Source organism: Chamaea fasciata, unplaced genomic scaffold (genome assembly GCF_029207755.1).
Source record: "Chamaea fasciata isolate MVZ Bird 193981 ecotype frontalis unplaced genomic scaffold, bChaFas1.0.hap1 SCAF_16, whole genome shotgun sequence".
Taxonomy (NCBI): Eukaryota; Metazoa; Chordata; class Aves; order Passeriformes; family Sylviidae; genus Chamaea; species Chamaea fasciata.
Window position 1 is genome coordinate 14,195,420 of NW_027094101.1, and position 26,808 is coordinate 14,222,227.

Sequence of the window (26,808 nt, forward strand, 5' to 3'; positions counted from 1 at the left end):
TGATAAATGTTTGTCTTTTCCGTCCAAGAGATACAGCAGAGCTGCTGCCAGCACCATATCTCAGTGGAATTGGGGTTCACGCTGCCAGGAGCGTTACCGGCTCATGATTCACATCTTTACAGCAGCTTTGGAAGGAAAATGTGCTTCTTGCCAGGCAGACCTTCATGCACGTCGAGATGCCACAGTTTTTCCAGACTTTCCAAAGGAAGCCACAGCCAAATGAGACATTCCTTCTCTTCTTCCAGCTTTCTTGGAACAATCTTCTTTGATTAGTGAGTGAGACAGATAGTTGGAAAGAAAGACAGACAGGCCGGGAATAGGGTTATAATGAGCAGTTTGCATGAGCCCCAGTCGCCAGTGGGAGGGGACCTCCATCCGCCCCTCGCTGGGTGGCTGCTGAGAGCCCCTGCTGTATGCTGTGGTCCCCCACCCCTTTGTCCTTCCCAATGGTCCCCAGTTCCTGTCCTCCTCTGTGGTACTCCACTCCTGCCCTCCTCCATGGTCCCCAACCCCTTTGTCCTCCCCCCTTTGGAGGACAAACCCCCCTCTTTCCTCCATGGTCCCTGACCCCCCGCCCTCTGCTGGATCCCAACCTGCCCTGTCCACCTCCATGCTCCTCCTCCACGTTCCTCCATGCTCCTCAAATCCCTGCCTTCCTCCATGATCCCCAACCCCCTTCCCTCTGCTGTGATGCCCAATCCTAGGTTCTCCTCCGTGGTCCCTGACTCCTGTCATGGTGCCCAGACAGCATCTGCTGAGGCAGGTGGGATCTGTCTCACCAGGGAGGATCACACTGCCCTGAGGCACAAAGCAAAGGACTTGGGGTTTGCTTCGCCTGTTGGGCCTATGGCACAAGGAGACAGGTTGGAAAAGCAGCCAAATGACTCAGGCATGGCTGGCAGGTCCTGTACAAGGGACGGAGGCCAAAGCTGGGGTGCAGGGAAGGAGATGGGAGTTCCTACCTTGCTCCCTGCAGCTGCACCCCCTCAGTCACCCCAGTCCCAGCACTCTCTCCCGCACCAGGAGAAGAAACAAAACAAGCATCTCCAGGGAGTGTGTTTGGAAAATACCAGGTTTTATTAGACAGGCTGATGTTCAAGCTGACAGTTTTATCCCAATGCACATGATCACGGGCATCTACAGGGCATGTGTCCCAGCTCCCTCCCTCCCTCCCTCCCACAAAGCTCTTGGGCAAGATGTTCACTCCCCAAATGCTGGGGGGTTGGGGTTTCTCAGCAGAATGAAAACGTCTCTCTGCTCCCCATGTTTCCACTCCCAGATTCCCAGAGGTCTCCTTAGAAGGCTCAGCGAGAACTGGGCTGGGAACTGCAATCCTCTTGGGACTGACAGCCACTTAGATCCGTGGGAGAGGAGGCACCTCAGTGGCGGCATCTCCCTGAGGCAGCATGGTGCTGGGTCAGTGTGTGTCACAGGGAGCAGGGAACAGACCACCAATGCCATGGCTTTGGAAGGAGAACCCAAACGAACCATACTGGGGGGAAAAAGGCTTTGGCTGTCATGGGGGAGCCCCATCCAGCACACGGGCACCAAGGCTTTGCACAGGGTGTGCAGGTGCTGCGGGGCAGAGGAAGGGAGGAGAGGAGGCGATGAACGCTGGGAAATAAAGCAGGATAAAAGGAAACCAGAGAAAGGGTGGGGAGAACAATGGGAGTGGCCTGAGAGCAGAGTAACAGTGTCTTCAAGGTCAATGCTCCTTGTGGGACAGGGGGCTTTTCCCTGGGTACCCCATGGGCTTTGGGGGGACAGAGGAACAAGGAAGGAGATGGTGCAATACAAGTGCTTGCAAACAAAAATGTTTAAAGGCCTTTCCTTTCCGTGACAGTGACACACAGTGTGACAGCGGGAACAGTGACAACATCAGCCAGTTTCTGTTGGTGATTCTATTCCATTAGCTCTTAAAAAACCATGCAGACCAGTCCGACAGAGGAGAGGCAAACTGATGAGCAATGGGATCATGGACAAGAAAGAAGGAATGACAGCGGAGGGGCAGCAGCACTGGGGCAGGTTTGAGACCTCACAGTACTCACAAGCACATCCCTTCTTTTCAGACTGCTCCGGCTGCTGCTCTTTCTGACACTGCTTGCCTTCCCTTGCACCGCTGCTCCCTCTGCACTGCAGGCAAAATCCCTCTTCCTGAACCATGCCCTGCCCTGTGCTTGGATGTAGATTTTGGTCTCAGCTTCATTAGTTCAAAATGTCAAGTCCTACCTTGAAGCAGAGGCCAGGAACATTCAAGTCCCTGCAGTAGCATCCCCTCAAACTCACCTGGACTCAAGGGGACCTCTTTGTTGCAGCCCCTGGGGGACGTGGAGCTCTCCCAGTCCTCCTGCCATAGCTCACGTCCTGTTGCACATGTGGAGATGCCCTTCACACCCTCCCCATCACAACACAGCCTTCCATTCCCAGCTTTCTCTTTCCCTCTTTCATTCCTTTTGCCTTTTTCTTGCTTTAGCCAGCACCTCCATGTCCTCTTGCTTCTGTTAAAGATAAGTCCCTTTTCTCCAGAGGCTTCCTGGAGAGCAGCGCTTGCTGTGGGTGTTTGGCAGGAGGAAGGACTTTCAGCAGATCCTTGGTGGGCTTGGAAGGTGCCAGTTTTCCATCCAGGACAACATCTATCTCCTGGCTGGTTTGGGCTCAGGTTGGCAGGCATCCATGCTGTCCATGAGGGCCAAATTTCAAGGTCAGCTGTCCATGGGGAACCTCACCCTGCTCGAGTGCTTCCAAAGCAATACTCCTTCAGCACTGAGCACCGATGCTCAGAGACGAGCCAACAAATGGCTAAAAAGGGAGGAGTTTGGAAAGCAAGCCCCAGAAACCTGCCTGGACTGTCCTGGGGAGGACAGATCAGCAGGGGGGCAAAAGGGATGAGACCTTTTTAACTTCACAGCTAATGACCCCCCCTTTCTGCCTCCCTCCACAGAGTGCAAAAAACACGGAGGGCTGACTGAGAAAGGAGCAACATGGACTTGAACAAAGACAAACTGCCAAACCCTCACTCTTGGAGCCCTGCTGGTCCAAAGACAAGACTTGCTAGCATGGGGTTTTAGATTAATGACACACGTAGGCATGAAGTGCTTTCTTCTGTGCTGGTCCAGGGAAGGAAACCCTGTGCTCATCTCCTTGTGGAGTGCTGGCCCTCCTCCTCCAGCACAGCTCAGCCAGCGCTGGCTGCCCCTTTCCACCCCATTTCTTCCTCTGCCATGGACTTGCAAATCCCATCACGCTGCCTGTCTGGAGCTACAAACGTCCCTTCAAATGCTCCTTCTAAAGTCAAACACCCACATATAAAGGCTGCAGAAGATGAACTGAGCTGTCAAGTGAAAACAGGACTCACCAGGTGACCTAGAAGTCTTGGAAATAAAAAGAAGATCAATATTTGCCGAGATTTGTAGCAGGTTTGTGCCTGAAAACAACAGCTGGGACGTGGTCTCTTTTTCTTTGACCAGTGCTCCCGGTGATGCCTGGGTTAAGTGTGTCACTGCTCTCCCCTGTGCTCTCACGCCGTGCCCTTGTTCTTACTCCCTCATGGCTTCGGGGATGCAGAGGTTGAAATTCCTCTTCATGCACTCTTGGCACCAGTGGTAAAGCAGCTGCAGTCCTGCCCATGCATTGCTCATACTTACAGCTTAAACATTGCCTTCTACTCAAAAGAACAAAGATAAAATGTCAGGAATTCACAGTTTTTATTCTCTTCCTTATGCCCACCCATCTTCCCCTGCCATTGATGTCAATGACTCAAAGTCCTCATCGTATGGTAGCCTTTGCCAGCACGGCACTCAAAGGGTTAACAAACCACGGCTTCTTGGACAGATAAGACATAAGCTCATTCACCAGTAGGAACACGTGGACAGCTGGGTTGTGGATCACCTTAGGGTTTCCTGTAGCGATTCTTTGGGGTTTCGCCACAGCCGGTGACATCACAGGAGAGGACATTGGGCTTCTTCCCCAAGCCAATGCTTCCCAAGAGATCGGGAAGCTCACGGGTGATGGCCTTCTCGATCTTCTCTAGGAAACACCCTCCCATGTAGGAACACTGCTGAGATAGCAGCTTAAAACTGGTGATGGGGTTGATGCCAAAGAAGTCCTTGTAAGCCTCGCGGTTGGGGAGGTCAAATTTGCTGACATTGGTCTTTGCCAGAATGGACTTAAAGATAAAGAACCTGTCAGGATCTTCCACAATGTCCCTGAACACCAGTTCTCCATCACTAAAGAAGGTCATTTTGTCCTTGTAGGTCTGTAGATAGCGATCGACCAGCAGGGCGTGGATGCGCACCCGGATGGCGTGCTGGCGGATGAAGGCAATCTTGTTTTCCATCCTGTTCTCAATCACCTGGTTGAGATCTTCCAGGAGCGATATCTCTTCTTTGAGGAACAGGTCTCTGTGGGTATCTGGATGGTAGTCATGGGGCCAGAAGGAGCTGACATACACCCTGGGCGGCTCTGTGACGTTGATGAGAGGAGCCAGGCTCCAGAACAAGGCACCATAGACTCTCATCAGCTCCTGGGTAGCCAGGCTATCAGCTTTGTTCAGGATGATTCGGATCTGAGACTCGCGGCCCTTCAGCTGACGAAACAGCATCTCCAGCTCCAAGCCCACATCCAGCTTCGTAGGGTCAAAGACAACAAAGATGAGATCGGCTCTGTCAATGAACCACTGGCACACATCGTTGAATGGGTAACCTTGAGGAGAAGAAAGAGGGAAATCCAATGCAGGATGAGGTCCTTCATCAAGGGATTGATAAGCCTTGAGCCTGCTGTGCCTCAATCTCCATTTGGGTTGCATGGGTTGTGAGGCACAGCGGACCTCCCCTGAAGCCTAGAACCTCTTTCTCACATGCTAAAAGCACTTTGGAGCTTCTTGGCATGAAAAGCCATCCCTGGGTGTCTGGGCCTGTGACTGCCTGTCTCTCTCACCCTTATCTCCAGACCTTCCTCCTCCCTGATTGCTGACCACAGGTTCCTGCTGTTCCTGTGAGCAGATATCAAATCACAGATCAGGGAATCATTATGGTTGGGAAAGCCCTCTAAGATCATTGAGTCCAACCATTCCCCCAGCACTGCCACGGCCACCAGTAAACCATGTCCCCAAATGCAACAACCACACATCTTTTAAATCCCCCTAAGAGATGGTGACTCCACCACTGTCCTGTGTTGTGTCAGGACTCTTCTCCACTGTGCGTCAGCCACCTTTGTCACCTCAGAGCATCATGGCATCTTTTCTGGCGTCCCTTAGATGAACCCAGTGAACCCCTACCTCTTTCTTGCTGCTTGCGGTTTTCAATGATGCCTGGCGTGTCCACGAAGGTGACCCGCTCCAGCAGCTTATGGGGGACCTCAATGCCTATCAGCTTCTCCAAGAAGTTCTGCCCAAACTTTTCCAGGGGCGAGAAGGAGCGGGCGCTGTCAGCAGCCATCACGATGCCCTCGATGGTCTTCAGCTTGGGGCCGTGCATGATGACAGTGAACTCAGAGGTGGTGGGTTCTGCCCCTGTGCAGCAATGAGAGGAGCAGCAGAGGCATGAGATCCATGCCAGGCTATGGACACAACAGGGCTGGCCTGAGACTGGGAGCACTGGGAGCATTGCACGCTGCTCAAGAGATGTGGGGGCAAAGCAAGCAGCATGAAATTCCTGCCCAGACTTCTTGAGAAGACGTCAGTGGGGCTGTTTTCTCTGGGGACTGATTTCTCTGGAAGTGGCCTGACTGCACACAGTGTCATGGAGAACCATCTCCTGGGAGGCCTCATTACCACAGCACTGATCTGGCCATGGACATCTGCCCTTAGCTGTGAGATGACATCCGTGGGAGCAGGGAGGAAGGAAGGGGAATGGCTTTTGTCCTGGGAGAGTGAATTATTTGGCTGCATGTGAGGAGAGATGGGGAGAAAGGAAAGGTGAGTTGCCCTTTGGACATGACTGCTGCTCATGGGGTCGGGGTTGGGAGTTGTGAGCCCTGTGCTTCAGGATGAGGATGTTGTGGGAGAGATGCTCTCCTCCACCCTTGGAAGGGTGGACAGCCTGTGATGGGGAACCTCTCCCTCCACATGGCACCGCAGCTGGGTGGCACGGAGCAGATCTCAACCTCCCCGCTGTAACAAGGGATCGAAAGACACACAGTCGGGAATTGCTGACTGCACGGATGTGGAAACGCAGGTGTCGGCACCCCCTTGGCAAAGCAGTGAGCGTGGTACCTGTGTAGAGCTGGTAGGGAGTGTTGTCCAGCCCCAGGAGGTAGTTTATCATGGAGGATTTGCCGACGCTCCACGGTCCCAGGAATAGCACCATAGGCTTGGAAGTGATCTCCCCATCTGCGGAGAGGGGAAATAACAAGAGGAAGTGAAGGAACAATAGCCGTCGCCGCCGTGCCATTAACTCCCGGCTGTAACGAGCATCCCATCTGAGCGGCGCGGTGCTGCTGCCGGGGAAACAGCCGCCCTCGGGGCCACCAGCCATTCGCCAGCCAAGGCAGCCCCGCCGGCTGCGGGACGGCCCCGTGCTCTGCGGCGCAGCCCACCTCGCTGCCTGACCTTCTCCGAGGTTTCTTTAGCCCTTCTCACACTACGGAGGACTGGAAGGTCTTTTTAAGCCTTGTCTCGGATTGTTTCTGGTTCAGCCGGGTGAGTTTGGGGCTGGCTGCGGGGTGCGGGTGTTGTTTGAAGAAGGCAGCCGCCGCAAAGCACGGGACGTGCCAAGGAGGACGCCGGGCCGCAGCCGGGAGGGCAGAGGGAGCTGCCGTGAGTTCGGGAGCAGCGCTGCGGTGCGGGGCTTGGTAAGCGCGGTGCGAGCCTCGAGCCAGCCGCCCACAAGCCTTTCCATCATGCCCTCGCAGGGACCTGCCCCCGGGCCGTGCCTCCCGGCCCTCCGGCCCAGCAGCAGGTCACTGCCTGGGAGTCAGCTGCGTGTGAGGCTCCGGCTGGATGTGGGGAGGGCAAACAGCCCCACTTTGGGCTTGGGTAAAGGCAAGAGGAGAGCGAACTATAATCCCCATCCTGCATTCTCCAAGTCACAGAGTTTTCTCCATGAGGATGGTGACCTGTCCCCACGCCATGACATCAGTCCAGGAGCACAGAGGTCCCTGGACACACGCAGCCAGCACCCCCAGGAGCAATCCCTGCTCAAACAGGACTCATGCAATCAGCTTGTGCCCACACTGCTCGACCCCCCCAGCCCCCAAGACCCCAGGCAGGCAGCCAGTGGAGCCAGAGGAGCCCAGGGCCCAATGCCAGCCCTCAAGCTGTGCCCAGGACACACGGGAGCCTGTGAGTCCAAAACAGGACAAGAATGGAAGTAAAACCGGGTGAGTTCCCGTTGGTGAAAACCAACCCCATCCTATGCTCAGGGTGGGAGAGGGTCCATCCCGTTGTTGCTAGCAGGAGTTCAGCCAGGGGATGGATGACACCAGAGGAGCTGGGAGCTGCCATCTCAGCTGGAGCAGAGCCTTCCCCCATGGCCCAAGGCAAGGAGATGCCCTCGGCAAGCTGTGCTGCCCTCGGCACCTTCTCTTCATCTCCATGCCTAAGGCAGAGCTATTTTCCATGCGGTAGCTGAGAGCCTCTGGCACTCCATGGCTGCCACCCATGCAGGAGCCAGCAGCTTTCCAGCGGGCCTGGGATCCATCTCCAAGGTGGGGGGAGCCACAAAGGCCCCATGGTGCTGAGCTCCTGCCCCAAGGGTGCTGGAGAGCACTGCATGGCAGCTTCACACTGAACCCATCTGGTGATGGGAGCAGGGGCTGGGGAGAACATTCCAGCCTCCTCCTGCTGTATTTGCCTGTCACAGGTTCACCATGTCACCTCTGGGGAAGGGAATGGGCTGGGGAGATCTCTCCATGAAGCACTGCTGCATCCATACAGCTCAGCCCTCCTTCACAAAGCAGGGCAGCACTTCTGAAGCAGGGGATGCATGGCTCTTCCTGCACCCCACTCCCTGCCTGGCAGCTGCAGGAATCCAGCCTTGTCTTCTCACATGGGACCAAAACAAGTGTTGAAACCTTGGACTCTCCTTATTAATCATTCCTCTGCTGCTCTGTCGCCACTGCTCTGCTCTCTTGCCGGCTTTAATTAGGTTATGGATGGTTGTTATTATTACCATTATCCCTGTGATGTTGTGCCAGAGGTTTGGGGTGGATCCCTGTGTGCTCTTTCATAACACATCCCTTGGCCAGGTGTGACTGCGAATGTCGGCACCTGTGAGCTCTGGCTCTGCTGCACATCTCCCTCTCTGCTCCACGGAGCCAAGGTGGGCAGCGACGTGGGCAGCCCCCCTGCCTGGTCACTCGTAGCCCCTCGAGCATCTCTGTCTCCCGCACGGGCTGTGTGGGCACTGCCAGGCACTTGCAACTCTGCAGAAGTGCAGGATGTGAGGCCGGGTTGGATTCCCTGCTGTTTGCCCAGGGGCTGGGAGAGAGGGAGCATCTCCCACCCGGGAGGGTGCTGGCCTGGCATCTGTCCCTGCTGTGTCCCCGTGCCACGTCTGTCAGCAGCAATTCGGCTCAGCCTCATGGTCCGGACAGCGGAAAAGAGCCGGAGCTCGCCGGCGGCCGGGCGGGGATGGCAGCAGCTCCGTCACAGCGGCTCTCTCCAGCCACCCTGTGGCTGCTCGCTCCCAGCTCAAGCTGATACGAGCCTCAAGCTCTTCCCTCCGCAGAGCCTGGGTCTGCTTGGGCTGCTCGGCTCCGGGCATAGGAGCACTTTGGATGTCCAAGCAGTTTTCTTTCCTAGAGCAGTGGCTTTCTGTGAGGTTTTGTCACGTGGCAGTGCCAGACTGCCCGCGCTTGGAAGCACTGCTGCTCTGGGCTGGAGAGGAGACAGCTCTGGGGAGAACTTAGAGCCCCTTCCAGTGACTAAAGGAGATCTGAGAGAGCTGGAGAGGGACTTTGGGTGAGGGTCTGGAGTGACAAGGCACAGGGAAATGGCCTCACACTGAGAGAGGGCAGGGTTAGATGGGACACTGGGAAGGAATTGCTCCCTGTCAGGGTGGGGAGGCCCTGGCACAGGGTGCCCAGAGAAGCTGTGGCTGCCCCATCCCTTGAAGAGTCCAAGGCCAAGTTGAATGGGGCTTGGAGCAGCCTGGGATAGTGGAAGGTGTCCCTGCCCATGGCAGAGGGTGTAACTGTGTGGGCTTAAAGGTCCTTTCTGACCCAAATCATTCCATGATTCTATGATTAATCCTGGGCAGGGTCTTGTTCCCCCTTGTCCTCAAGCCCTGCAGATGTGCCTGGTGTGGCCTCTCTCCCTAGTGCAAGTCTGTCCTGAGGATGCTGAGCAAAGCAGAGGACCTGGCAAAACCTCCTTCCTCTCCTGGTTCCAACTGAGCCACAGGCACAAAGGTCTTCTTTGTCCTCAAGCCACCCAGGAAGGCTGGAGCACCTGGGGAGACTCCCAGCAACACCCAGACTCCTGTTCCACCCCTATGCCACAAACACCACCGGCCACGTGCCCATGGCATGGATCCAGCAATGCTGGGAGGGCACCTCTTGCTCCCAAAGCTTCCAAATCCATGAGTATCCTCACAACACGTGTGCCCGCAGACGGAGGGACGAGCCCACGTGTCTGCAGATGTCCTGTGCCTCCCCCGAGTGCCCCCCCCCGTGCCTGCGCCCACCCCGGCAGCACGTGTGCCAGCGCCTGAAGCCGAGATGAGATAAGGCAGCTATCGGAATATGCTATAAATACCCCCAGCCCTCTCCAGGGCTGGCACGGCAGGGAGCCAGAGGCTCTCCAGGCACCGGCAGGGCTCTGCTGTGGCCGTGCAAAGGAGCCTGGTTTGGCAGGGTCTGGCAGCGTGGCTGTGGGATAGGACAGGAGGGACAGAAGTTGGGATTTCCCTGCAGGAACACTGTTCCTGTGGCTGAGCACCAGGCCCAGGGGAAGGGCTGGGTGTTGGCTGGCATTTCTTGGACTGTCTCCCATCTCCTGATCCTCTGGGGTCCCTGGCAGCACACCCTGAACAGGATAGGCAGGGAGAGGAGCCAGCTCGGGCTTCTGAGGGGGCTGAGGCTGCTGGGCAGGGGCCAGCCCGTGTTACTGGGACAGCTGCTGTGGGATCAAGGGTGCACATTCAGGAACGTTTCTGCACACAGGAGACATGGGGAAGAGATCCCCTCTACAGGATGAGCTGTCAGCTGGGCTCCTCCAGTTTGTGCCATGCGTGAGAGGTCAACCTGAAGGTCCAACACATACAGTCATGGAATTGTTTAGGTTGGAACAGCTTTTTAAGATCTCCAGTTCTAAATGCTCCTGCAGCACTGCCAAGGCCACCACTGATTCATGTCCCCAGGTGCCATATCCACAGGGCTTTTAAATCCCCCTGGCTTAGGAACCCCACCACTGCCCTGGGCAGCTTTGCCAGGACCTGACAGCCCTGTCTCTGAAGAAATTTTCCCAATATCCAATCCAAGCTTCCTCAGGTGAAACTGGAGGCCATTTCTCCTTGTCCTGTCCCTTGTTCCCTGGGAGCAGGCTGGGCCCCTACCTGGCTCGACCCTCCTGTCAGGGAGTTGAGAGTGAGAAGGTCCCTCTTGAGCCTTCTCCAGACTTCTCCTGTCTCCCTCAGCCACTCTCACAGGACTACCAGAAACGCCTTTGAACCCTGGCCAGAGGAATATGCTGTCTCTCAGTCTTAAACCAAGACGGAAAGGTGTCAGAGCCTGGGCGAGGTGAGGATTGGAGGGAAGGACGGGCTGTCGGGATGCACGAGAGTCAGACTGGGAGAAGTGCGGGCTCCGGAGGGGCTGGGGACACTGTCCCGGCGGGGATGGCGAGTACCGGCTCTGCTCGGTGCCTGGGCAGCGCGGCAGCCTCGGGCCAGGAGCCCGGGAAAGGCGGAGGGCAGCGCAGAGCGGAGGCGGTGCCGGCGGCATGCGGGGAGCAGGCGGCGATACCAACCTGTGGCCGAGGAGCCCAGGGTGCGTCCGGGGTAAGCTGTTAGCGAGGGACACGGGGAGAGAGAAGAGGAACCATGAGTCCAAGGAGAGATGCGACAGCCCGGGTGTGGTCCAGGACAAGGAGGGAACTGATGGCCACATTCCCAGCGGGGGACAAGGAGTTACAGCCTGGGAGCGACCTGCAGCTTCCAGGGCAAGCACTGAACCCCTGTCTGCCCTGCAGGGCGGGGATGTGGCTCAGGGTGTCCTGCTCCGCGGGGTTGTTGCTTTCCCTGGCATCACCCACCGTGCACATGGAGCCCAAGAAGCCAGGGTTAGACAGCTACCAACCCAGCAAATGTCCTGACAACCCCAGTGACAGGGTCACCTGGACCCGGCCGCTGTGCTGTGGCTGGTGATGGCATCTGGGAGGTCATGCCCTACACAGGGACACTTGCTAATTAGCATACATCAGTAGTTAGGGTCACCGGCATGCACCAGAACCTGGTGTGACCTCACAGCAAGCTTCCTATGGCTGGACTGGGAGAATCCCTCACCCTCAGCTCAGGATAGTCCCTCCAAGCACAGAGTTGGACCCAGCCAGAGCATGTCTGCATCCACGTGGGATGGCAGAGCAGAGAGGCGGGAGGGTGGCAGGCAGGGAGAAGGAAATGGCATCTGCCAGGCTTAAGCAGAGCGTGTGTGGGAGCTTTCTGAGATGCACCCTAACAAGCCAGAACTGATGGTGACAGCCACAGCTCCCACAGGACTCGACAGGAGCTTTCACATGTTGTGGGGAGCTGAGGAACTCTTTGGATTACGCTGCAGTGAAGGGAGCCGATGGAAAGGGAGACAAAATGGAAGGCTGCCACATAATGGAGGGGCCAGGGTGCTTGCCACAGCACCCCTCTAGATTGGTTTACACCTCCAAAGGTCACACATATTCCATGACAGGCCTGCCCCAAAGCTCTCCCAGCTGTCCTGCTCCTCCCAGCCAGCTGAGCTGGCAGCTCTGTGCCCTCCAGTCTCCCCCCACCATGCAGAGGGGGCACAGGGGGGAGCTGGGAGCACCTCCCAGCCTGCAGGGACACCACTGATGGAATGAACCCTCTCGGGACAGGGCACTGTGCAGGGGAAGTGTTCAGAAGGCTCCCTGAGCTCCACTGTGTCCTCACCTGCCCTCCAAGGTCAAGAGGGTTCCCTGGGCCAGCCCTGTAACTAGTGTGCAGGTTTCTCTGATTACACTGCTAATGAAGGACTGGGAAAAGCTGGATCTGTGGGTAGGAAAGGCAAACTGCTGAGCTGTAGGTTTCTAGATAGGGTTGTGCGTGCCAGGGTACGGCTGGGCTGTCAAGAGATCATTCAGGAAGTTTGGTGTCTGTAGAAATCTTTTAGAGGGGAGCATGGCCAGAGTGTCTCACAGCTGAGATAAGGACTGGAGGCAGTGCAGCATCCCTGTGGGCCAGGAGGGGACTGTGGGTGGCCAGCTCCAGGGCCACAACGGCGTGAGGGTGCCCTGTAGGACACAGCGGGCTGTGCTGGGACCTGACCTGGGGACTGTCAGCCTGAGGGGTGGCTGTTCCTCACAGTGAGGTGGAACAGACCATGGGGTGTTCAGCTGAGGCCAGGAGGAACAGCAGGACCTGCTGTCCGAGGAGAGTCCTGCTCAGGAGCTGGGTTTGAGAGCGGCTGGGAAAACACCAGGGTTAATGGCTGTTTCCTCAGGAGCTGAGAGGGAGGAAGCCAGCAGGAGCCTGGGGAACACTTAAACACTTCTTTCCTCCCAAAAGGGGAGCAGGGAGGTGGCTGCTTGGGCATGGGATGGATTAAGGGTAGGGTAGGATGTCCTGAGGGCTGGAAACTGAGGCTGGGGGCTGCATCCTCTGGCTGTGAACAGCAAAGTAGGGGTTAGAGCCCACCGGCTTCCCCTGTAGCCCCAAACATCCTCCTAAACTGTGCCCCAAGTTGAGTTGACAGCAAACATCGCCAATACAGTCCAGAGCAGCTTGGAGAGGACGTTGGGGTGTTGCCAGGGGACAGGCCAGCAGCCATGGGCCAGCAGACAGGCCAGCAGCAGGACATGCTGTTGTGACCCTCAGTCAGCCTCCCACAGGGTAACTTCCCTGTGCTTCCCGCTGGCTCTACACTGGAGACGGCCTGGCTGGGCAGGGAGATGTCCAAGTCTGCTCACAGAATGTCTGACCCAGACTTAGGGGTTGCAGGGGGGATTCCTGGAAAGCAGGAGTTCTGCTCTGCAGGGATGTGTCCCAGTAGGTTGCCCAGCTGAGTGTGGGGCCCGAGTGCTAGTGGAACAAGGCCAGCTGTAAAAGAAAGATCTGTGGGGAGGGTGTATCCTGGTCCTGCCTCACCAGGAGGGAGGGCATGGCTCCAGGAGTGTGTGCCTGCACCCCTGGGGAGGCAGGCAGAGCTGCAGGACAAGGAGGACAACTTCAGGACCTTGGCAGGAGGCTGACATGGGCACGAAGTCCTGGGACACTGGCAGCAGGGACTCCAGCATCCCCTGGAGACAACTGGCCCTGGCTCCTCAATACTCAGAGGAGAATTACTCCAGTGAACAAGGAAGCTGGACTTGGGTTTGAACCATCTGTGCTTGGAAAATGAGGCTGCTGGTGTTTCCTGGGTAACAAGGACATCCTGTATCTTGTGAGCATCTTGGGACGGGGCTGCACTTTCCTCTTCTGGAGGGACACATGTGTGACCTGCCTCAGCCCACACCATGCCAGGGGCCACAGGGACCTGCTCACCCCATCCAACATGTCTGACATTGCCAAGGGCTGGAAACTCCAACTCTCAGGATGAGCGAGGGCTGTGGAGCTTGAGGAATACCCTGCCCACATGGCTGTGTCCTGTACCCAGCAGGAAGGATGCCAGCTCCAGCCACCCCCAGGAAGCTCATCCCCAGCCTTGAGAGGTCCTGAGCTTCCTTGCCAAGCCTGTTTCATTGGGCCACGATCTCTGCTTGGCAGGGGTACAGGGCATTGATGTTGAGCAGGTGGGAGACCCGAGGCAGGCAGGGCTCAATGCTCAGCCCACACAGATGGCCCTGACAGCAGATGGGCTGAGGCAGAGGCAGGAATTCCTGCTGCTGGGTTCACTAGGGCATGGCCTCTAAGCCCAGCGTGTTCACGGACTCCCTGGGAAGCTGCAAAGGAAGACACACTATCCGAGGCTGTCCACGATCTGCCCTCTGTGCTGTTATCTGCATCCCAAGGACCTGGTGGTGCCAGAGACCCCAGTGCCTGTGGCATTACCTGTGATCTCGTGCTGCCTCAGCTCGTTGTATCTGTAGGAGTGTTCCAGGGGCTTGATGGAGGAGTGGTAGATCTTCCTCAGCCGCTGCAATACTCCTGGGGGGCAAAGCATGTGGGCAGGTGAGAGGCAAACCCCACCAGGCTGGGTGAGACCCTCCTGGGGCCATTCCCTGCAGGTCCCGAGGGTGGCCCAGCCGTGGATGGAGGGACTTGGCTTACAGCTGAAATCTTGGCCAAACTGATCCCAGTCAGTTTGGGATGACTTCAAAACAGACGAAACGTTTTGCCCAGAGGGGTTGTGATTGCCTCATCCCTGGTAGTGTCCAAGGCCAGGCTGGACAGGGCTTGGAGCAATGTGGTCTGTGGAAGATGCCCTGCTCATGGCAGAGGGATGGGATGAGATGGTCTGCACCATCTCTCCCAACCCAAGCTGTTCTAGGATTTTGATGTCTATTCCCTGCTAATGTTTCCCACTGGGCACTGTCCCCATCTGCTCCCAGCAGCTGATGGGAGGAGCATCCTCCCTAAGTGCTGTTTAGCACTCAACACCCACGATCCCAAAAAGCCCTCCACCACGGTGCCAGGGCCCCCTGGCATGGCCCCTGAGCTGCTTGCTAGATAAAAAGGAGGAGTTTTTTTTCCACAGTATCTCTTATCACTGCCTTTCCAGCCCAAACTGCCAGCAGGGCCAGCAGAAGCAAACCTTAGGGTAGCAAAACCCAATATATAATTGGAATGTTAATCCCAACACTTTGTTAGAAGTTGCTCCAGGTTTCTTTGAGCAGGGGTGTTCCTGATTCTGCATCTTCCAGCCTCTATACCCTCCTAATTCTTGTATGCCCTCGGGAGTGTCCTTAAAATACCTAAAATATGTTAACCCAAGAGCAGCCAAAGGGCTGTTTTTGAAAATCTGGCAGTACTAGACCTGCAAGAAGCAAGGTTAAAATCCAAACACAAGAGAAGGAAAATCCTATCCATGGTCTTAGCGCAGGGCACGCACAGCCTCCTCACCTGAGACATCATCGGCAGGTTTTTCCTCATTCAGCTTGAGGGTGTTCTCCAAGTGGGACCGGTCGCGCTTGGTCGGCTCGCTGGCATCTTCAACATCTTCTGCAGGAGAAAACAAGGAGCCCTGTTACTGCTGGAGGGGGGAACCCACACAGGAGCTCACACAAGCGACTGCCAGGGGGAGGGCACGGGGAGCGCACACACCCCGAGCCTGCGGGCACGCCATGCCCACGGCAGCCGCTACCACCCTTGGCATGCCACGTGCTTTCCCTTTAGCACAGGCTCCTGGAGGCTGCCAGGGCTGTGGCTGCGGGGGGAAGCGTCATGGGCAACTGCTTGGCTCCGAGGAGGGGCTGGCTGCTCGTGGGGAATGCAAAGGATGTGTCTGGAAGGGGCTCCTGGGGCTGGGATGTAGCACGAGCACGCATGGCAGCTGCTGCCCAACGGGGCCATGGTGCTTCCCCCCCGGCAGCTGTGGCTCCGTGGGGCTCAGCCTCTGTGCAGGCTTTGTGCTGCTGCCTCTCTGTCTGCCCACTCCCCCAAAAGCTACATGGTGAGCTGGAGACAGTGCCGAGGCTGGGGCTGCCTCTGGCTCTTGGGGGCAGGCCAGCCTGGCCCATCTGGCTGCCCCTTAGCCAGTGGGGCTGCTCCCTCCCAATTCTCCCACCTCTGTCTCCATATTCCCCTGGAGCCCTCTGCACGGCGCCCTGTCCCTCATGGCTCCGTACCATGGGGAGCATGAGGCAGTGGCCTCCACTGGAGAAGGCACCCCACTGTCCCCAAAACATGGAGACACAGGTGTCCTTGCCATGGAGGTGCTGGCACACCAGGAGCTTACAAGAGCTTTTGGATATGGGGAGCTGGGTTGGACTTTAGCAGGGGTTAGGGGACAGGTCTGGGGACACCAGCATCAAGCAGGGCACCACTAAGCCCTGAGACCGTGTTGAGCATCTACTGAGTATTGGGCTGAGGAAGACCTTTTGACTTGCCAAGTCAAGGACACAGAGACCAAACTGGGTTTGCCTTTTGGGGAAAATGGGAGGCTTTTTGAGCTGGGACGTTACAGATGAAAACAACAAAAATACCAATCTGGGTCCAAAGGTCACTGCCCAACCTGTGGGCCAAAGTCTACACATAGTTCTGGGAAATCATGGTGAGGGGTGTCCCTTTCCCCTAGTTAGCCTTTCACTGATTGAGCAGGGCTGGTGCCTCAGCAGCTCATGGGCCTGGATCAGTTCTTCACACCTTCCCTAGGAGCCAAGAAGTGGTGGAGAGGAGCCCCACAATCCTGGGAGCCCCACCAACCCAGGAGCATCCCGCCCCTGCACAAGCCGAGGGCCTGGAGGACTCTGCGGGTGGTGCATAAAGAGTCTGTAAGAGATCTGCGAGTGCTGAAAGGGGCCTGGAGGTTAAAAATTTTATCTAGGTCCACATCCCCGAGGAGAAATCATGGACTTGGAGTGGAGTGGAGAGAGGGGAACACCAGTCAGTTTTGGCACCACTGCGATGAGTGCATCCTGCTGCGGCCTCACTGCCCACGGCCGAGCGCTGTTAGGGGCGGGCGGGGAAGCACAAGCGTTAGGAGAGGGCCATGCACTAGGCGAGGTTTAATGTGCCAAGCTCAGCTCCGCTGGGTTGATGGGAGGTCACTCTTGCAGCACACCCACAAGAAAAGACTCCAACCTATCTGGCTAGGCCGGGGCTTGGCGGCACCAGCGGGGCTGCTGGGGACCTCTGTTCCTGCCAGGGGGGTCTTGTCTGCAGGGGGGTCTTCAGCTGCTGGGGGATTTTCCACCACTGCAGGGGGGTCTTCTGTTGCTGGAGGGTCATCCCCTGCTGTTGGTGGGTCTTCTGTTACTGGTGGGTCTTCTTTTGCTGGTGGATCTTCCCCCATTGGGGGGTTTTCCACTGCTGCTGGTGGGTCTTCTGCTGCATCCCCACAGGGTGGGTGATGGCAGCTGGCAGAGCCATCCCTGGCTTCTCCTGTACCACCAGCTGCTGGTTTGCTGTGGCTCTTTGTGTTGGAAGTGCCAGCTGCCTCCTCGTCATTCTCTTCAGCTTCATTCTCTGGCCCGTCACCATCTTCGTGAGACTCTTTCTCCTCCTCAGACTCTCCCTCTTCAGACTTTTCCTCACCTCCATCTACCTCAGACTCCCCGTGTTCATCTTCCTCAGACTCTCCTTGCTCGTCATCTTCCTCTGAGCTCGGTTCGTCCCTTTCCTCCTCTCCCTCAGGAGCAGATGCTGCCCTTGGCTCCTCTGTTTGCTCTTCCCCTGGCTGCCCTTCCTCCTCAGAGCCTCCTTTCTCTGTGCCGGGCTCCTCATCCTCCCCAGCATGGATGTCCTCTTGTGTGCCAGGCCCGTGGTTCCCTCCGTGATGAGCTGCCACGAAATCCTCCCCTGCGCTCTGTTCTTCCTGGCCCTGCCCTTTGCTGCTCTCCTCTGTCTGGCTGTCCCCTGCCCTCAGGCCACCCGCCGGCTCTTCCTCCCCCTCTCCACGTCCCTCCTCGGCGACACCAGGCACGGAGGCATTGGCATTGTCTTGCTGCTCCTCAGGGCTGCCCTCGGCCGCCTTCTCCTCCAGCCGGGGCTCCGCGGCTGGCGGGGGGCTCTGGGCAGCCCCGTCCCCGTGGCCCGCGCTGGGGCTGCGCCGCTCTAAACGATGAGAACAGCTCAGTCAGTCCCACCCGTGCTGGCCACCGGGGCACCCGCCAGGGCCCTGAGGGATGACTTGTGGCCGGTGCCAAGAGGTTTAAACTCTTCCCTAAGCTTTCTCCGGCTCCTGTCCCTGTTGCAAGAAGTTGGGTGCAAAGATGTGTTTGTGGGGGGCGAAGCGGAGCTGGCAGGGGCTCTGTGGCTCCACCAGCCCTGGCTGCCTGGCACTGGGGCTGCTGCCCGCCCCAAAGCACTGCAGGAAGGCGGCAAAGCTGCCCTAAAATCACGGAAAGGAGTAAAAATGGCCAATTTTGAGGGGCTGCAGGCACTTGGCAGGTTAAAAGGGTCCTTCCCCAGCCCTGATTGGAGGGAATGTCACACCAGCCAAGGTGGGAGGTGAAGCGAGGGGGAGGAGGAGGAGGAAGGGGCTTCCTGGCATGAGGAACCCAGCATGGGTTCCTGCCTTCCACAGGCAGGGCCTAACCCTGGCCACGGGGCTCGGGAGCTATTTATTGTGAGTGTCCCTTCACTAGGAAAGCATGTGCCACTCCGTGCTGCTGCTGGGGACACAATGAGTGTGTTCTGTGGCCCAGGAGAATCCATCCGTATTTTCCATAGGCTCCAACTGCAATTTAACATCAGTCAGCGGGTGCCAAAAATAAAAGATCACGGCTATACTGTCTCCGTTACAAACAGTTGCTGCTAGTCTAAATAATCCCCCCAAACGTCTCATGCCAGGGGAGCGTTTCAGAGGAAAATAATTCCTTTGTACTCCAGCTGGCAAGCAGATGCCAAGCAGGAAAAAAGGCCACCTCCAACCAGGCTGCGGGAGGAGAGCGGGCACGGCCAGCCCTCTGCTCTGGCTGCTGTGCCGTGTCTGTGCAGGAGCCACAGGGCTGTGTCCAGCAGGACCTTGGCAAAGCTGGAGCTCACTGGGCTTGGCCACAGGGCCTGTGGTGACTGAGCACAGCTGGTGACTGACCCCTGGGCTGGGGTCGGCACGGTGCCAGCCCCAGACCCCTCAGCCCAGTTTGCCGTGTCTGGTGCTGGGGCTGGCGGGGCTGTGAGCCGGGATCAGGTGGCATCGGGAGGCTTGTGCCGTGCCGGCAGCGGGCACTGGGAAGGACAGGCTGCTCCCCAGCCTGCCCTCGTTCCCAGTGGTTCTTGGTTCCCTGACACAGCAGAGCTGCAGCCGCTGGTACAGCCCCTCTCCCTGCCCAGACCGGATGCACGGGTCACTCTTGCTCTGCCCTCGCTGACCTCCCTGTCCTCTGCTGGCACACAGCTCAGCTCCCAGATGGAGGGAGAGAGTGGTGGGCAGCTCCCACCCCTCTCCCTTTCACCCTGGTCCTTCAGGTCACCTCCCTGCAAGACCCTGGGACCCTGCAGGAGCCTCTTGAATGGGAATATCCGTATTTGACCTGCAAAGCCCTGAGTGGCTGGGGCCAATATGGCCCTGCCTGGCCTGAGTCAATAGAGGCTCCCCTCAGCTGATGGGAGCAGGGATATTCTCAGTTTGGCCCCAAAATAGCTGGTGACCTGGAGGGATGGGAGAGGAGTGAGGGTCAAAGTAGAGCAGGAGGGCAGGACCAGGCAGAGGAGACCCTGAGTGTCCTCAGGGCATTGTCCGGGGTCTGTGTGCCCCCTCTGACCCAGAGGGGCCATCACCCCCCATGGCCAGGCACAAGAGCAATGCCAGCGCCCTCCATGAGCCATCCCTCGAGGAAAAAGGGAAACATCCCCCAAGGGCTCAGATGGGGATGTCCCTGCCGGCGTGCTGGTCACGGGCTTTATTTCCCGTGACTTTCAAGGTCCGACACAAAGTCCCTGTCCCCTCCCCACCTCCTTCTCCCTGTTTCCCCTAGATGGTCTCCCGATCCATGGTGAATTGTGCTGACCCGCACATGGCCGGCCGATGAGTGCGAAATGGGCCGAAGGTTACGGGCTTAACACCCTCCGGAGGCTAAAAATACGGCACGGCAACTGTACGGGGATCGGGAGGAGCAGCCCCGGCGGAGCCCCGGCCCCCGCTGGCCCCAGCCCCTCGCCCGCTGCCAGCCAAGGCTGACGTCCGCACCTGGGGGCCCCCGTGGGCTCCGGGAGGGGACAGCCACCGTGTAAAGTGACACCGGGGCTCCCCGTGTTCACACCTTGCATTGTGCCAAGCAGATGGGTGGCACTGGAGAGGAGACCTCGCCCTTTCCCCCTCGGGGACTTGACCTCCCTGCGGGTCCCTGGCTTACGTTTCCCCTGCCACCCCTTTCTCATGCTGGGACTTTCATGAGCTGCCAGGGGACACTTTTTCAGGTGGTGACAGCGGGGATGGAGACCCCAGGGCGCGGTTGTGGGTGCCACAGGTGCCGTGGAACGGGCTGTGCGGGAGGGAGGGGCATGGCTGAACATCGCGGTGTCCCCTCCATCCCTGCACGGGGACCGAACAGCAACGGCCTGACGGCAGAATGGGTCCTCCAGGAGGGCGGTGAGAAGGGACAGATGGGCACAGGTGGTCCTGGAGGGACACTCTCCCCCTCCAGCAGAAATCGGAGCCCTGAGCGTGGGGCCGGCGATGGCAGGGCTGCGGGGATGGCTTTTCACACGCCCCCTTCCCCTGCCCAGATCCCAATCCCTGCTTCCCCGGGGGTATTATCCACTGGCTCCTGCAAGTCCTGTGCTCCCCGTGTCCTCCCAGGGGGGTCTTGGCGGGACCTTGTATCCCAAATATCCAACCCTGCCTTTATTCTGGCAAAACCCTTTAAAACCTCCTGGGAACTGAATGGACACAAAGAAGCTGTCAGGTAGTTCCTGGGATTTTCCAGCCGGACCCGCTGCAGACCCCACCTTTCCTGTGAGACCCCTTTATATGGGGATGTCCCTTCCCTCCAGGCTCTGTGGGGCCCCCACAGCCTTTGCTCAGGGCCATCCCCCAGTGCTCCTCCAGCTGGTGGCCCTGCCAGCTCAGGACTCAGAGCAGGGGGAGCCCAGCTCCAGCTCCAGTTTGAGGTCAGCTTGGCCAACACCTTCAGAGGGAAGTGTCCCACAAGGGTTCAAGCAGCCCAGAGGACACAAGCACATGGATGGGGCTGAGGATGGGGTTGGCTCTCCAGACCCTTGTGCACCTCAAAACCCAGGATGCCCAGACACATCATCGCGTCCCAGAAGCTTCATGATCCCAAAACACCAGCATAAAGCAAATATATTCCTGGTTTTCAATGCGGAGGGAGGTCTAGGAAACAGTTTTTTGTCAGACTAACTTGACCTCATTTGAAATTTTTAAGTTTAGTTAAAAAAAAGTTATGAAGTGATTTGATTTCTATAAATGGTTGGATAGAACCATACAATATTTTTATTAATATATGGTAAAGAAACCTTACCAGGATCTACCAAAGGGATTAAAACCAGGCCTGGAGCTTTCTGAATAGAGATGAAAATAGGGAATCAGTGCTGCAGGGCGTTTCTTCCACTGTCTCCCCACCCTCAAGGTCTGTAAGGAGCCCTGAACCCTGACTTGCAGAAGACACGAAGACGAGGAAGGTGGGAGATGAAGCACCTGCTGCTTCCTGGCTGAGGAGATCTGGGTCCATCAGTGAGCAGATGGCCAGGAAACGTCAGGTCTTTTGGCACAGGCAGACGTCACACTGTACAGCGAGGAACATCCACCTGCAGTTTCCCTTGCAGCTTGGGGGAATCCCTTGGGGGACCCAAGGGACATGCTGTGGCATGGCTGGAAGCTGGAAGAGCCCCTTCTTCCAGAGAAAGGATGTCCAAGAGGTCCCACTGTTCCTGTCCCCTGGCCTCCAGCCATGGGAGACTTCACCAACCCACCCCCGGGATGTCCCCTGAGGGACATCCTCTGTTCATTCAGGGCAAGAGTTCCTGGCTCTCTCCCCATCCCTCCTTGGGTCATCCCAAGCATTCCTGGTCACCCAGTCACCCCTTGGACTCGCCAGCCTGAATTCTAATGCCTGATGTCCCACAAGATCCTCAAATGCATGGGAATGTTGGGGCAGGCCCTGCCTGGCCATGCTGAGCCCCGGGGTCAGCCCTGGGGCCAGAGGTGGCAGCACTGCAGACACCAGCACATGGACAGGGCCACACAGCTCTGAGCCCTTTTCCACAGTGTCCCCGGGCCTGCGTGACCCCAGGGTCGAGCCATGTGCCCGGCTGGCCCCGGGGCCTTGCTGCCACTGCCAACACCCCATCCCGGCTTGGGGAGCCTGTCCAGAGCCTCCACTGCCCCTCCTGCAGCCCCCACAGGCACAGGAGCTCACTGCTCCCTCCAGCTGTCACTTGCAAGGGAAATGTCCCCCTGGGCTGGAAATAGCTCAGTGGAGTCCTGCACACCCCGGGGCTGCCGCTGTTGCTGCAGAGCTCGATTTCAGAAGCAATCAGGTCACCCTGACCCAATGCCCAGGCTGAGATCTAACCAGCTCGGCGAGTGGGACGCAGTGGGAATGTGGCAAGAGTTGTTGTCCTTGGGCATGGCACAGCCCTCCCAGCCTGGTGCCAGCCCACAGAGACCTGCTGGTACCTCTGTGCCACCAAGGCCATGCACAAACGAGGTCTCCTGGCCTTCCTGCCCTGCTGGATGTCACCTACACACCAGGACAAGGATGGCTGATGGAGAGGGTGTCACAGCAGAGCCAACCTGCCCAGCATCTGCCTCGCTTTGCTCAGCCAACACCTTGGGAGTAAGAAGGGGCAGCCAGAGGCACCAGGGTCTCCTTGGGGTGAGGCACCAGGGGTGTGACAGGGATGTCGGTGGCACCCGAGGCACCTGAGGCACCCCAAGCCCCTTGTCTCACACACCCCCAATGGCAGTGGTGCCCATGGCTGTGTTGGTGCTGGAGGGTGGAGCAAGTCCAGTGAGGTGTCCCAGGGACACAGAGGTCCCCACCTCTGGGGAGGTTGGTTACTGTGGGGGCCACTGGCCTGGGATGGTCAGGGTGGGGTGTCCCCATGGCTGCCATGCCCAGGGCCCTGAGCCCACACAAGGTGTCACAGACCCACTCCCAAGATGTTCTGACCAGGGAGGTGGAGCCCACCCTAAAGGGACACATTCCAAAGCGGCGCACCCTGGGTGATGGGGAACGCCCCAAGATGCCAGGAGAACCCGGTGATGGAGCTCATCCTGAGGTGACACCTTCCAGGATCAGGCAGGACAAGGACTCCCAGATGCTGAGGCTGGCACAGACCCCTCGTGGTGACAGCAGGAGGGGTCTGTGCCAGCCCTGCAGTGCCTTGCAGGAGGACACCACCATGCCAGGGCTTTCCCCAAGTCCTCTTTCAGCTCAGAGGTGGTGATGGCATGGCCTGGAATTGCCCTCCCACTCAAATCCATGATGACTGCAGGGCCCAGGGATCCCCAGGGCGCTGTGCTGAGCAGTGTCTGGGCACTGCCCTGCCAGCATCCTCGTGGCCCATTGCTGGTGGCCACAGGGGTCACCCAGCCGGGAAGGGAGGACTGGGCTCTGCCTGAGGTGTGAGTGTGTTCCCCTGGGCAGGAGCAGACGGGGTACTGGGTGAATGCCCTCGCCATGAGCTCCTGCCCAGCCCCACGGTGGGTGCTGGTCCCTGTCAGGCTCCCAGCACCCTCAGGGAGCTTTGCCACGTGTGCAGTGAGCTGCCTCAGCAGGGGCTGTGGGAGCACAGGCGCAGGGCAATTCCCACCCCCAGCCTCTGGGAATGGTGGCAGAGTCCTGGCAGCCCCAGGTGCCGCTAAACCCGAAGGACCACACCTTGCCGTGATGTTCCAATGAAGCCCCTGGTTCTCCAGTGGACTTTCACCCCTTCTCTTCCCGTGGGCACCTGTAGCCTCATAGCCCCGTGGGATCCCCACAGCCCCACAGGCACCAACAGGGGTTGAGTGGGAAGACATGTCCCCAAAAATGGAAAAAAAAAAAACCTCCAAGCCACTTCCAAAGCACCCCGAAGGAGCCAGGTCTGAGAGTTCACCTTGGCGCCAAAAGAAAAGCAAAACTCATTCTGCAAATCCCACTGGTGTCTGAGGAGCAGAAGCATGGGCAGGAGACAGGCCACTGCTTAGAGCTTTTTTGGAAACCTACAGTACTGGGGTAAAAACGTGACCCTCAATAAACAGGAGGGGACTTGGGGGATCCCTCAAGAGCTGGTCCTGGGGCTGCCAGACCCCCGTGTGCCTCCTGGCCCCAGAGCCTCCTCTGAGATGGGGGATCCTGGTGCTGTGCCATGACAGCCTCAGCCAAACCAAGACACGGGCTGGTGGTCATCCACCACAGAGACAAGCTTCTGATGTCCCTCAAGGCCACCAGCCCCGCTTGGAGCGGCACCAGCCACCAGCCATGCCCCCAAGATACCCTTCCAACCCCCCTCCACAGACTGCACCCGCAGCTCCACGGAGGTCACCCCACCTCTGTCGGCGTGTGTCGCCGGCCCCCAAACCCATTCATCCCCGAGAATGGCCCAAGATGTCCTTAAAAGGCCAAAACTCGGCGGGCCGGGGGTGCCGGGTGCTGGCAGGCGGCAGCTGCGGGTGCCCGCGCGGGGCCGCGGCGGCGCGGGGCGGGGGGGCGGCGGCCGGGGGGGGCTGCCGGGCCACAGTGTCCCCTTACACGGCTGTTTCCATACTTAGCCGCCCCCCTCCCGGCTGCGCGGCCGCCGGAGTCCGGCCAGGCAGAGAACCAGCCCAAATTAACTCAAGGGCAAGCAAGGGTACCGGCGATGCCGCGCCGCCCCGGGGACACCCGGCCGGGCAGCGGGGTGCGAAGTGGGGATGGGACAGCCCGGGGAAGGGGGTCCGGGCTCCTCAGAGATCCCCAGCGCCCTGGCAGCCCCCCCTCACAGTCCAAAATCAAACCACCACGGCAGCCACAGGTGACGCTGCCCCAAGGCATGTCAGCGGCAGCACGGCCCCTGCGCCCAACGTGACTCTGTGAGAGGGACCCCAGTCTGCACCTCCCGCCATCCCCGCCTGTCCACAGCCCCCAGCACGTTTCCCTGCACATTTTGGGGTGACTCTGCAGCCTTGGAAAAGCTGTTGGGGAGTCCGGACCGCTGTACCCCTGCCACCCTGTCCCGCTCCAGGGCTGGGCTCACTGGGCACCCCAGAGCCTCTCCTGCACTCTCAGTCCCACAGGCACCCAGAATTCTATCTGCAACCCTGCAGGGTCCCACAGACACCCACAGATCGACAGGTACCTGCAGCCCCATAGGCACCCCGAGTCCCAAAGGTGCTCACAGCCCCACAGGCACCCCCAGCCAACAGGCACCCGTGGCCCCACAGGCAGCCCCTCTAGATACCCCCAGCCCCACAGGCACCTACTGCCCCAGGGACATCCACGGCCCCACAGGCACCTGCAGCCCCACAGGGATCCCACAGCCTCTTGCGTTTCCCACAGCCCTGCAGGAACCCAGAGCCCCGCGGAGACAGCCAGCTCTGTGGGGACCCCCAGCCCCATGGGGACCTGCCAGCCCCGTGGGGCCGCCACGGTCCCAAGGGCACCCCCAGCCCCGTGGGGATCCCACAAGCCTGGGCACCCCTAGAGGCACCAACAGACCGGCAGAGTCCCCAAAGCCCCAAGGGCACCCTCAGCCCCGAGGGGACCCCCCAGCCCTCGGGCACCCCCAGCCCCCCGGGGTACCCCCAAGCCCCGGGGGCCCCAGCCCGGCGTGTGGCCGTACCTGCGGTGCCGAGGAGCAGGAGCGAGGCCACGCAGCAGCAGAGCAGGTTGAGGCCCTTCATGGTGGCTGCCAGGAGCTCCCTGCCGCTCGCTGCCTCTATTTATACGGCGTCGGCGCGGGGCAGGGCAGGGCAGGCAGCGCAGGCAGCTGCCCGCACAGATGCTGCTGCTGCTGCCGCCGCTCTTCGCTCCCGGGGGCCCTGGGGATGGGGACAGGGGTGGGACACAGCGACAGCGCTGGGAACGGCTCGTGTCAGGGATGCGAGGGCACGGGGCACCTCCGGGCGTGGGGGCCCTGGGCTGGCACTGCTCCTACGGGGTCACCGTCCCCATCCCAGTGACAGGAGAAATGGGCGCCTCTCTGCCGTTACTGGAATAAATTCCTTCCTGCACGGTTCCTCTGGACACTGTCCCCATCCCAGAGTCCTGCTGCTGTGGGGTCGCGGGGCTCCTTGGGCTGCCTCAGCCTCTGCAGCTCCTTTTGGGCTGGAGCGGGGGTTTGTGGACAGGGAGAGCTGAGCGCCACCACACTGCAGTGTCCTCACCTGTCCCCAAAGGTGGATGTCCCCAAGCATCGCGTCCTGGGTTGATCTGATGTCCCCTCCAGCCACCACAGGTCACCAACTCCAGGCAATGCCGTGCCCCCCAAGGGAAACGGGCCACGTTCCTTCCAGCCTGAGGGTGTCCCCACTGTCACTGCGCTGGCAGTGTGGCACAGGGGCAACGTCACCAGCGCCTGGCACCCTTGCTTGCACAGAGCAGCCTCTCACCGCTGTCCCCAAAGCCTGGCCGTGGCAGTGACCCCTGGGCTCCACCAGTGCGGGAGCCTTTCTGGGGGACTGTGACCCAGCTTTTTGTCGGGGAAGGGGGCAAACAACAGTTCCCCAAGAGTGGGAGCAGAGGGAGCCCCTGAGCCCCTGAGCCCAAGCTGGGGGTGGGAAGGGGGCAGTGGTGTGCAGCAGGGGGTGGAGGGGAGGGGGTGATGGCTCGGAGCAGGCAGGTCCCCCCCTTGGCTGGACACCACGGCTGCCATGGAGCAGAGGGGCAGTGGGAGGGACCCACGGCCATGGGAGGATGCCATGGGTGCGTGCTCCCCGGGAAAAGAGGGGTGCCTCCCCCCCAAAAACATGGAGAGAGATGAGTGCCCCCACCCACAGCCATGAGCCAGCTCCACAGAGAGAAGATGGACACCCCCACTCCTGGGGAAAGGGGACACAAAGCCTGACCCCAGTCCCCCCCCTCAGCTGTGCGGCCTCATTAAAACCAGCCCAGATGTCCCCCCACCTCCATCTCAGCGCTGAGCTGAGCCCCGATGTGCTCATCACATGTGGGCA

At 59.0% G+C, this 26,808-nt stretch overlaps 1 protein-coding gene across 3 annotated transcripts; it reads right to left on the minus strand.

Moving 5' to 3' along the window:
- Window positions 1-1,183: 1,183 nt before the first annotated feature.
- On the minus strand, window positions 1,184-25,536 carry SRL (sarcalumenin). Of its 3 annotated transcripts, XM_066198192.1 has the most exons (8): window positions 25,476-25,536; window positions 16,848-17,819; window positions 15,168-15,266; window positions 14,157-14,252; window positions 10,907-10,942; window positions 6,212-6,328; window positions 5,276-5,509; window positions 1,184-4,701 (listed from the first exon to the last, which is right to left on the minus strand). In XM_066198192.1, exons 1-8 carry the CDS (start codon window positions 25,534-25,536, stop codon window positions 3,890-3,892), a joined length of 2,427 nt encoding a protein of 808 aa, XP_066054289.1. In that variant the 3' UTR covers window positions 1,184-3,889. The 3 variants fall into 3 exon arrangements, with proteins under 3 accessions (XP_066054289.1, XP_066054291.1, XP_066054290.1); XM_066198194.1 differs by lacking the exon at window positions 16,848-17,819; XM_066198193.1 differs by lacking the exon at window positions 10,907-10,942.
- Between the last annotated feature and the right edge of the window lie 1,272 nt (window positions 25,537-26,808).

Coding starts and splice junctions, on each gene's coding strand:
- SRL (XM_066198192.1), bottom strand. CDS start 25,536: ATGAAGGGCCTCAACCTGCTCTGCTGCTGCGTGGCCTCGCTCCTGCTC. Junction 15,267..16,847: donor GCCCCGGCCTAGCCAGATAG/GTTGGAGTCTTT, acceptor TTTCTCCTGCAG/AAGATGTTGAAGATGCCAGC. Junction 6,329..10,906: donor CCTGGGCTCCTCGGCCACAG/GTTGGTATCGCC, acceptor CCCTCTCCGCAG/ATGGGGAGATCACTTCCAAG.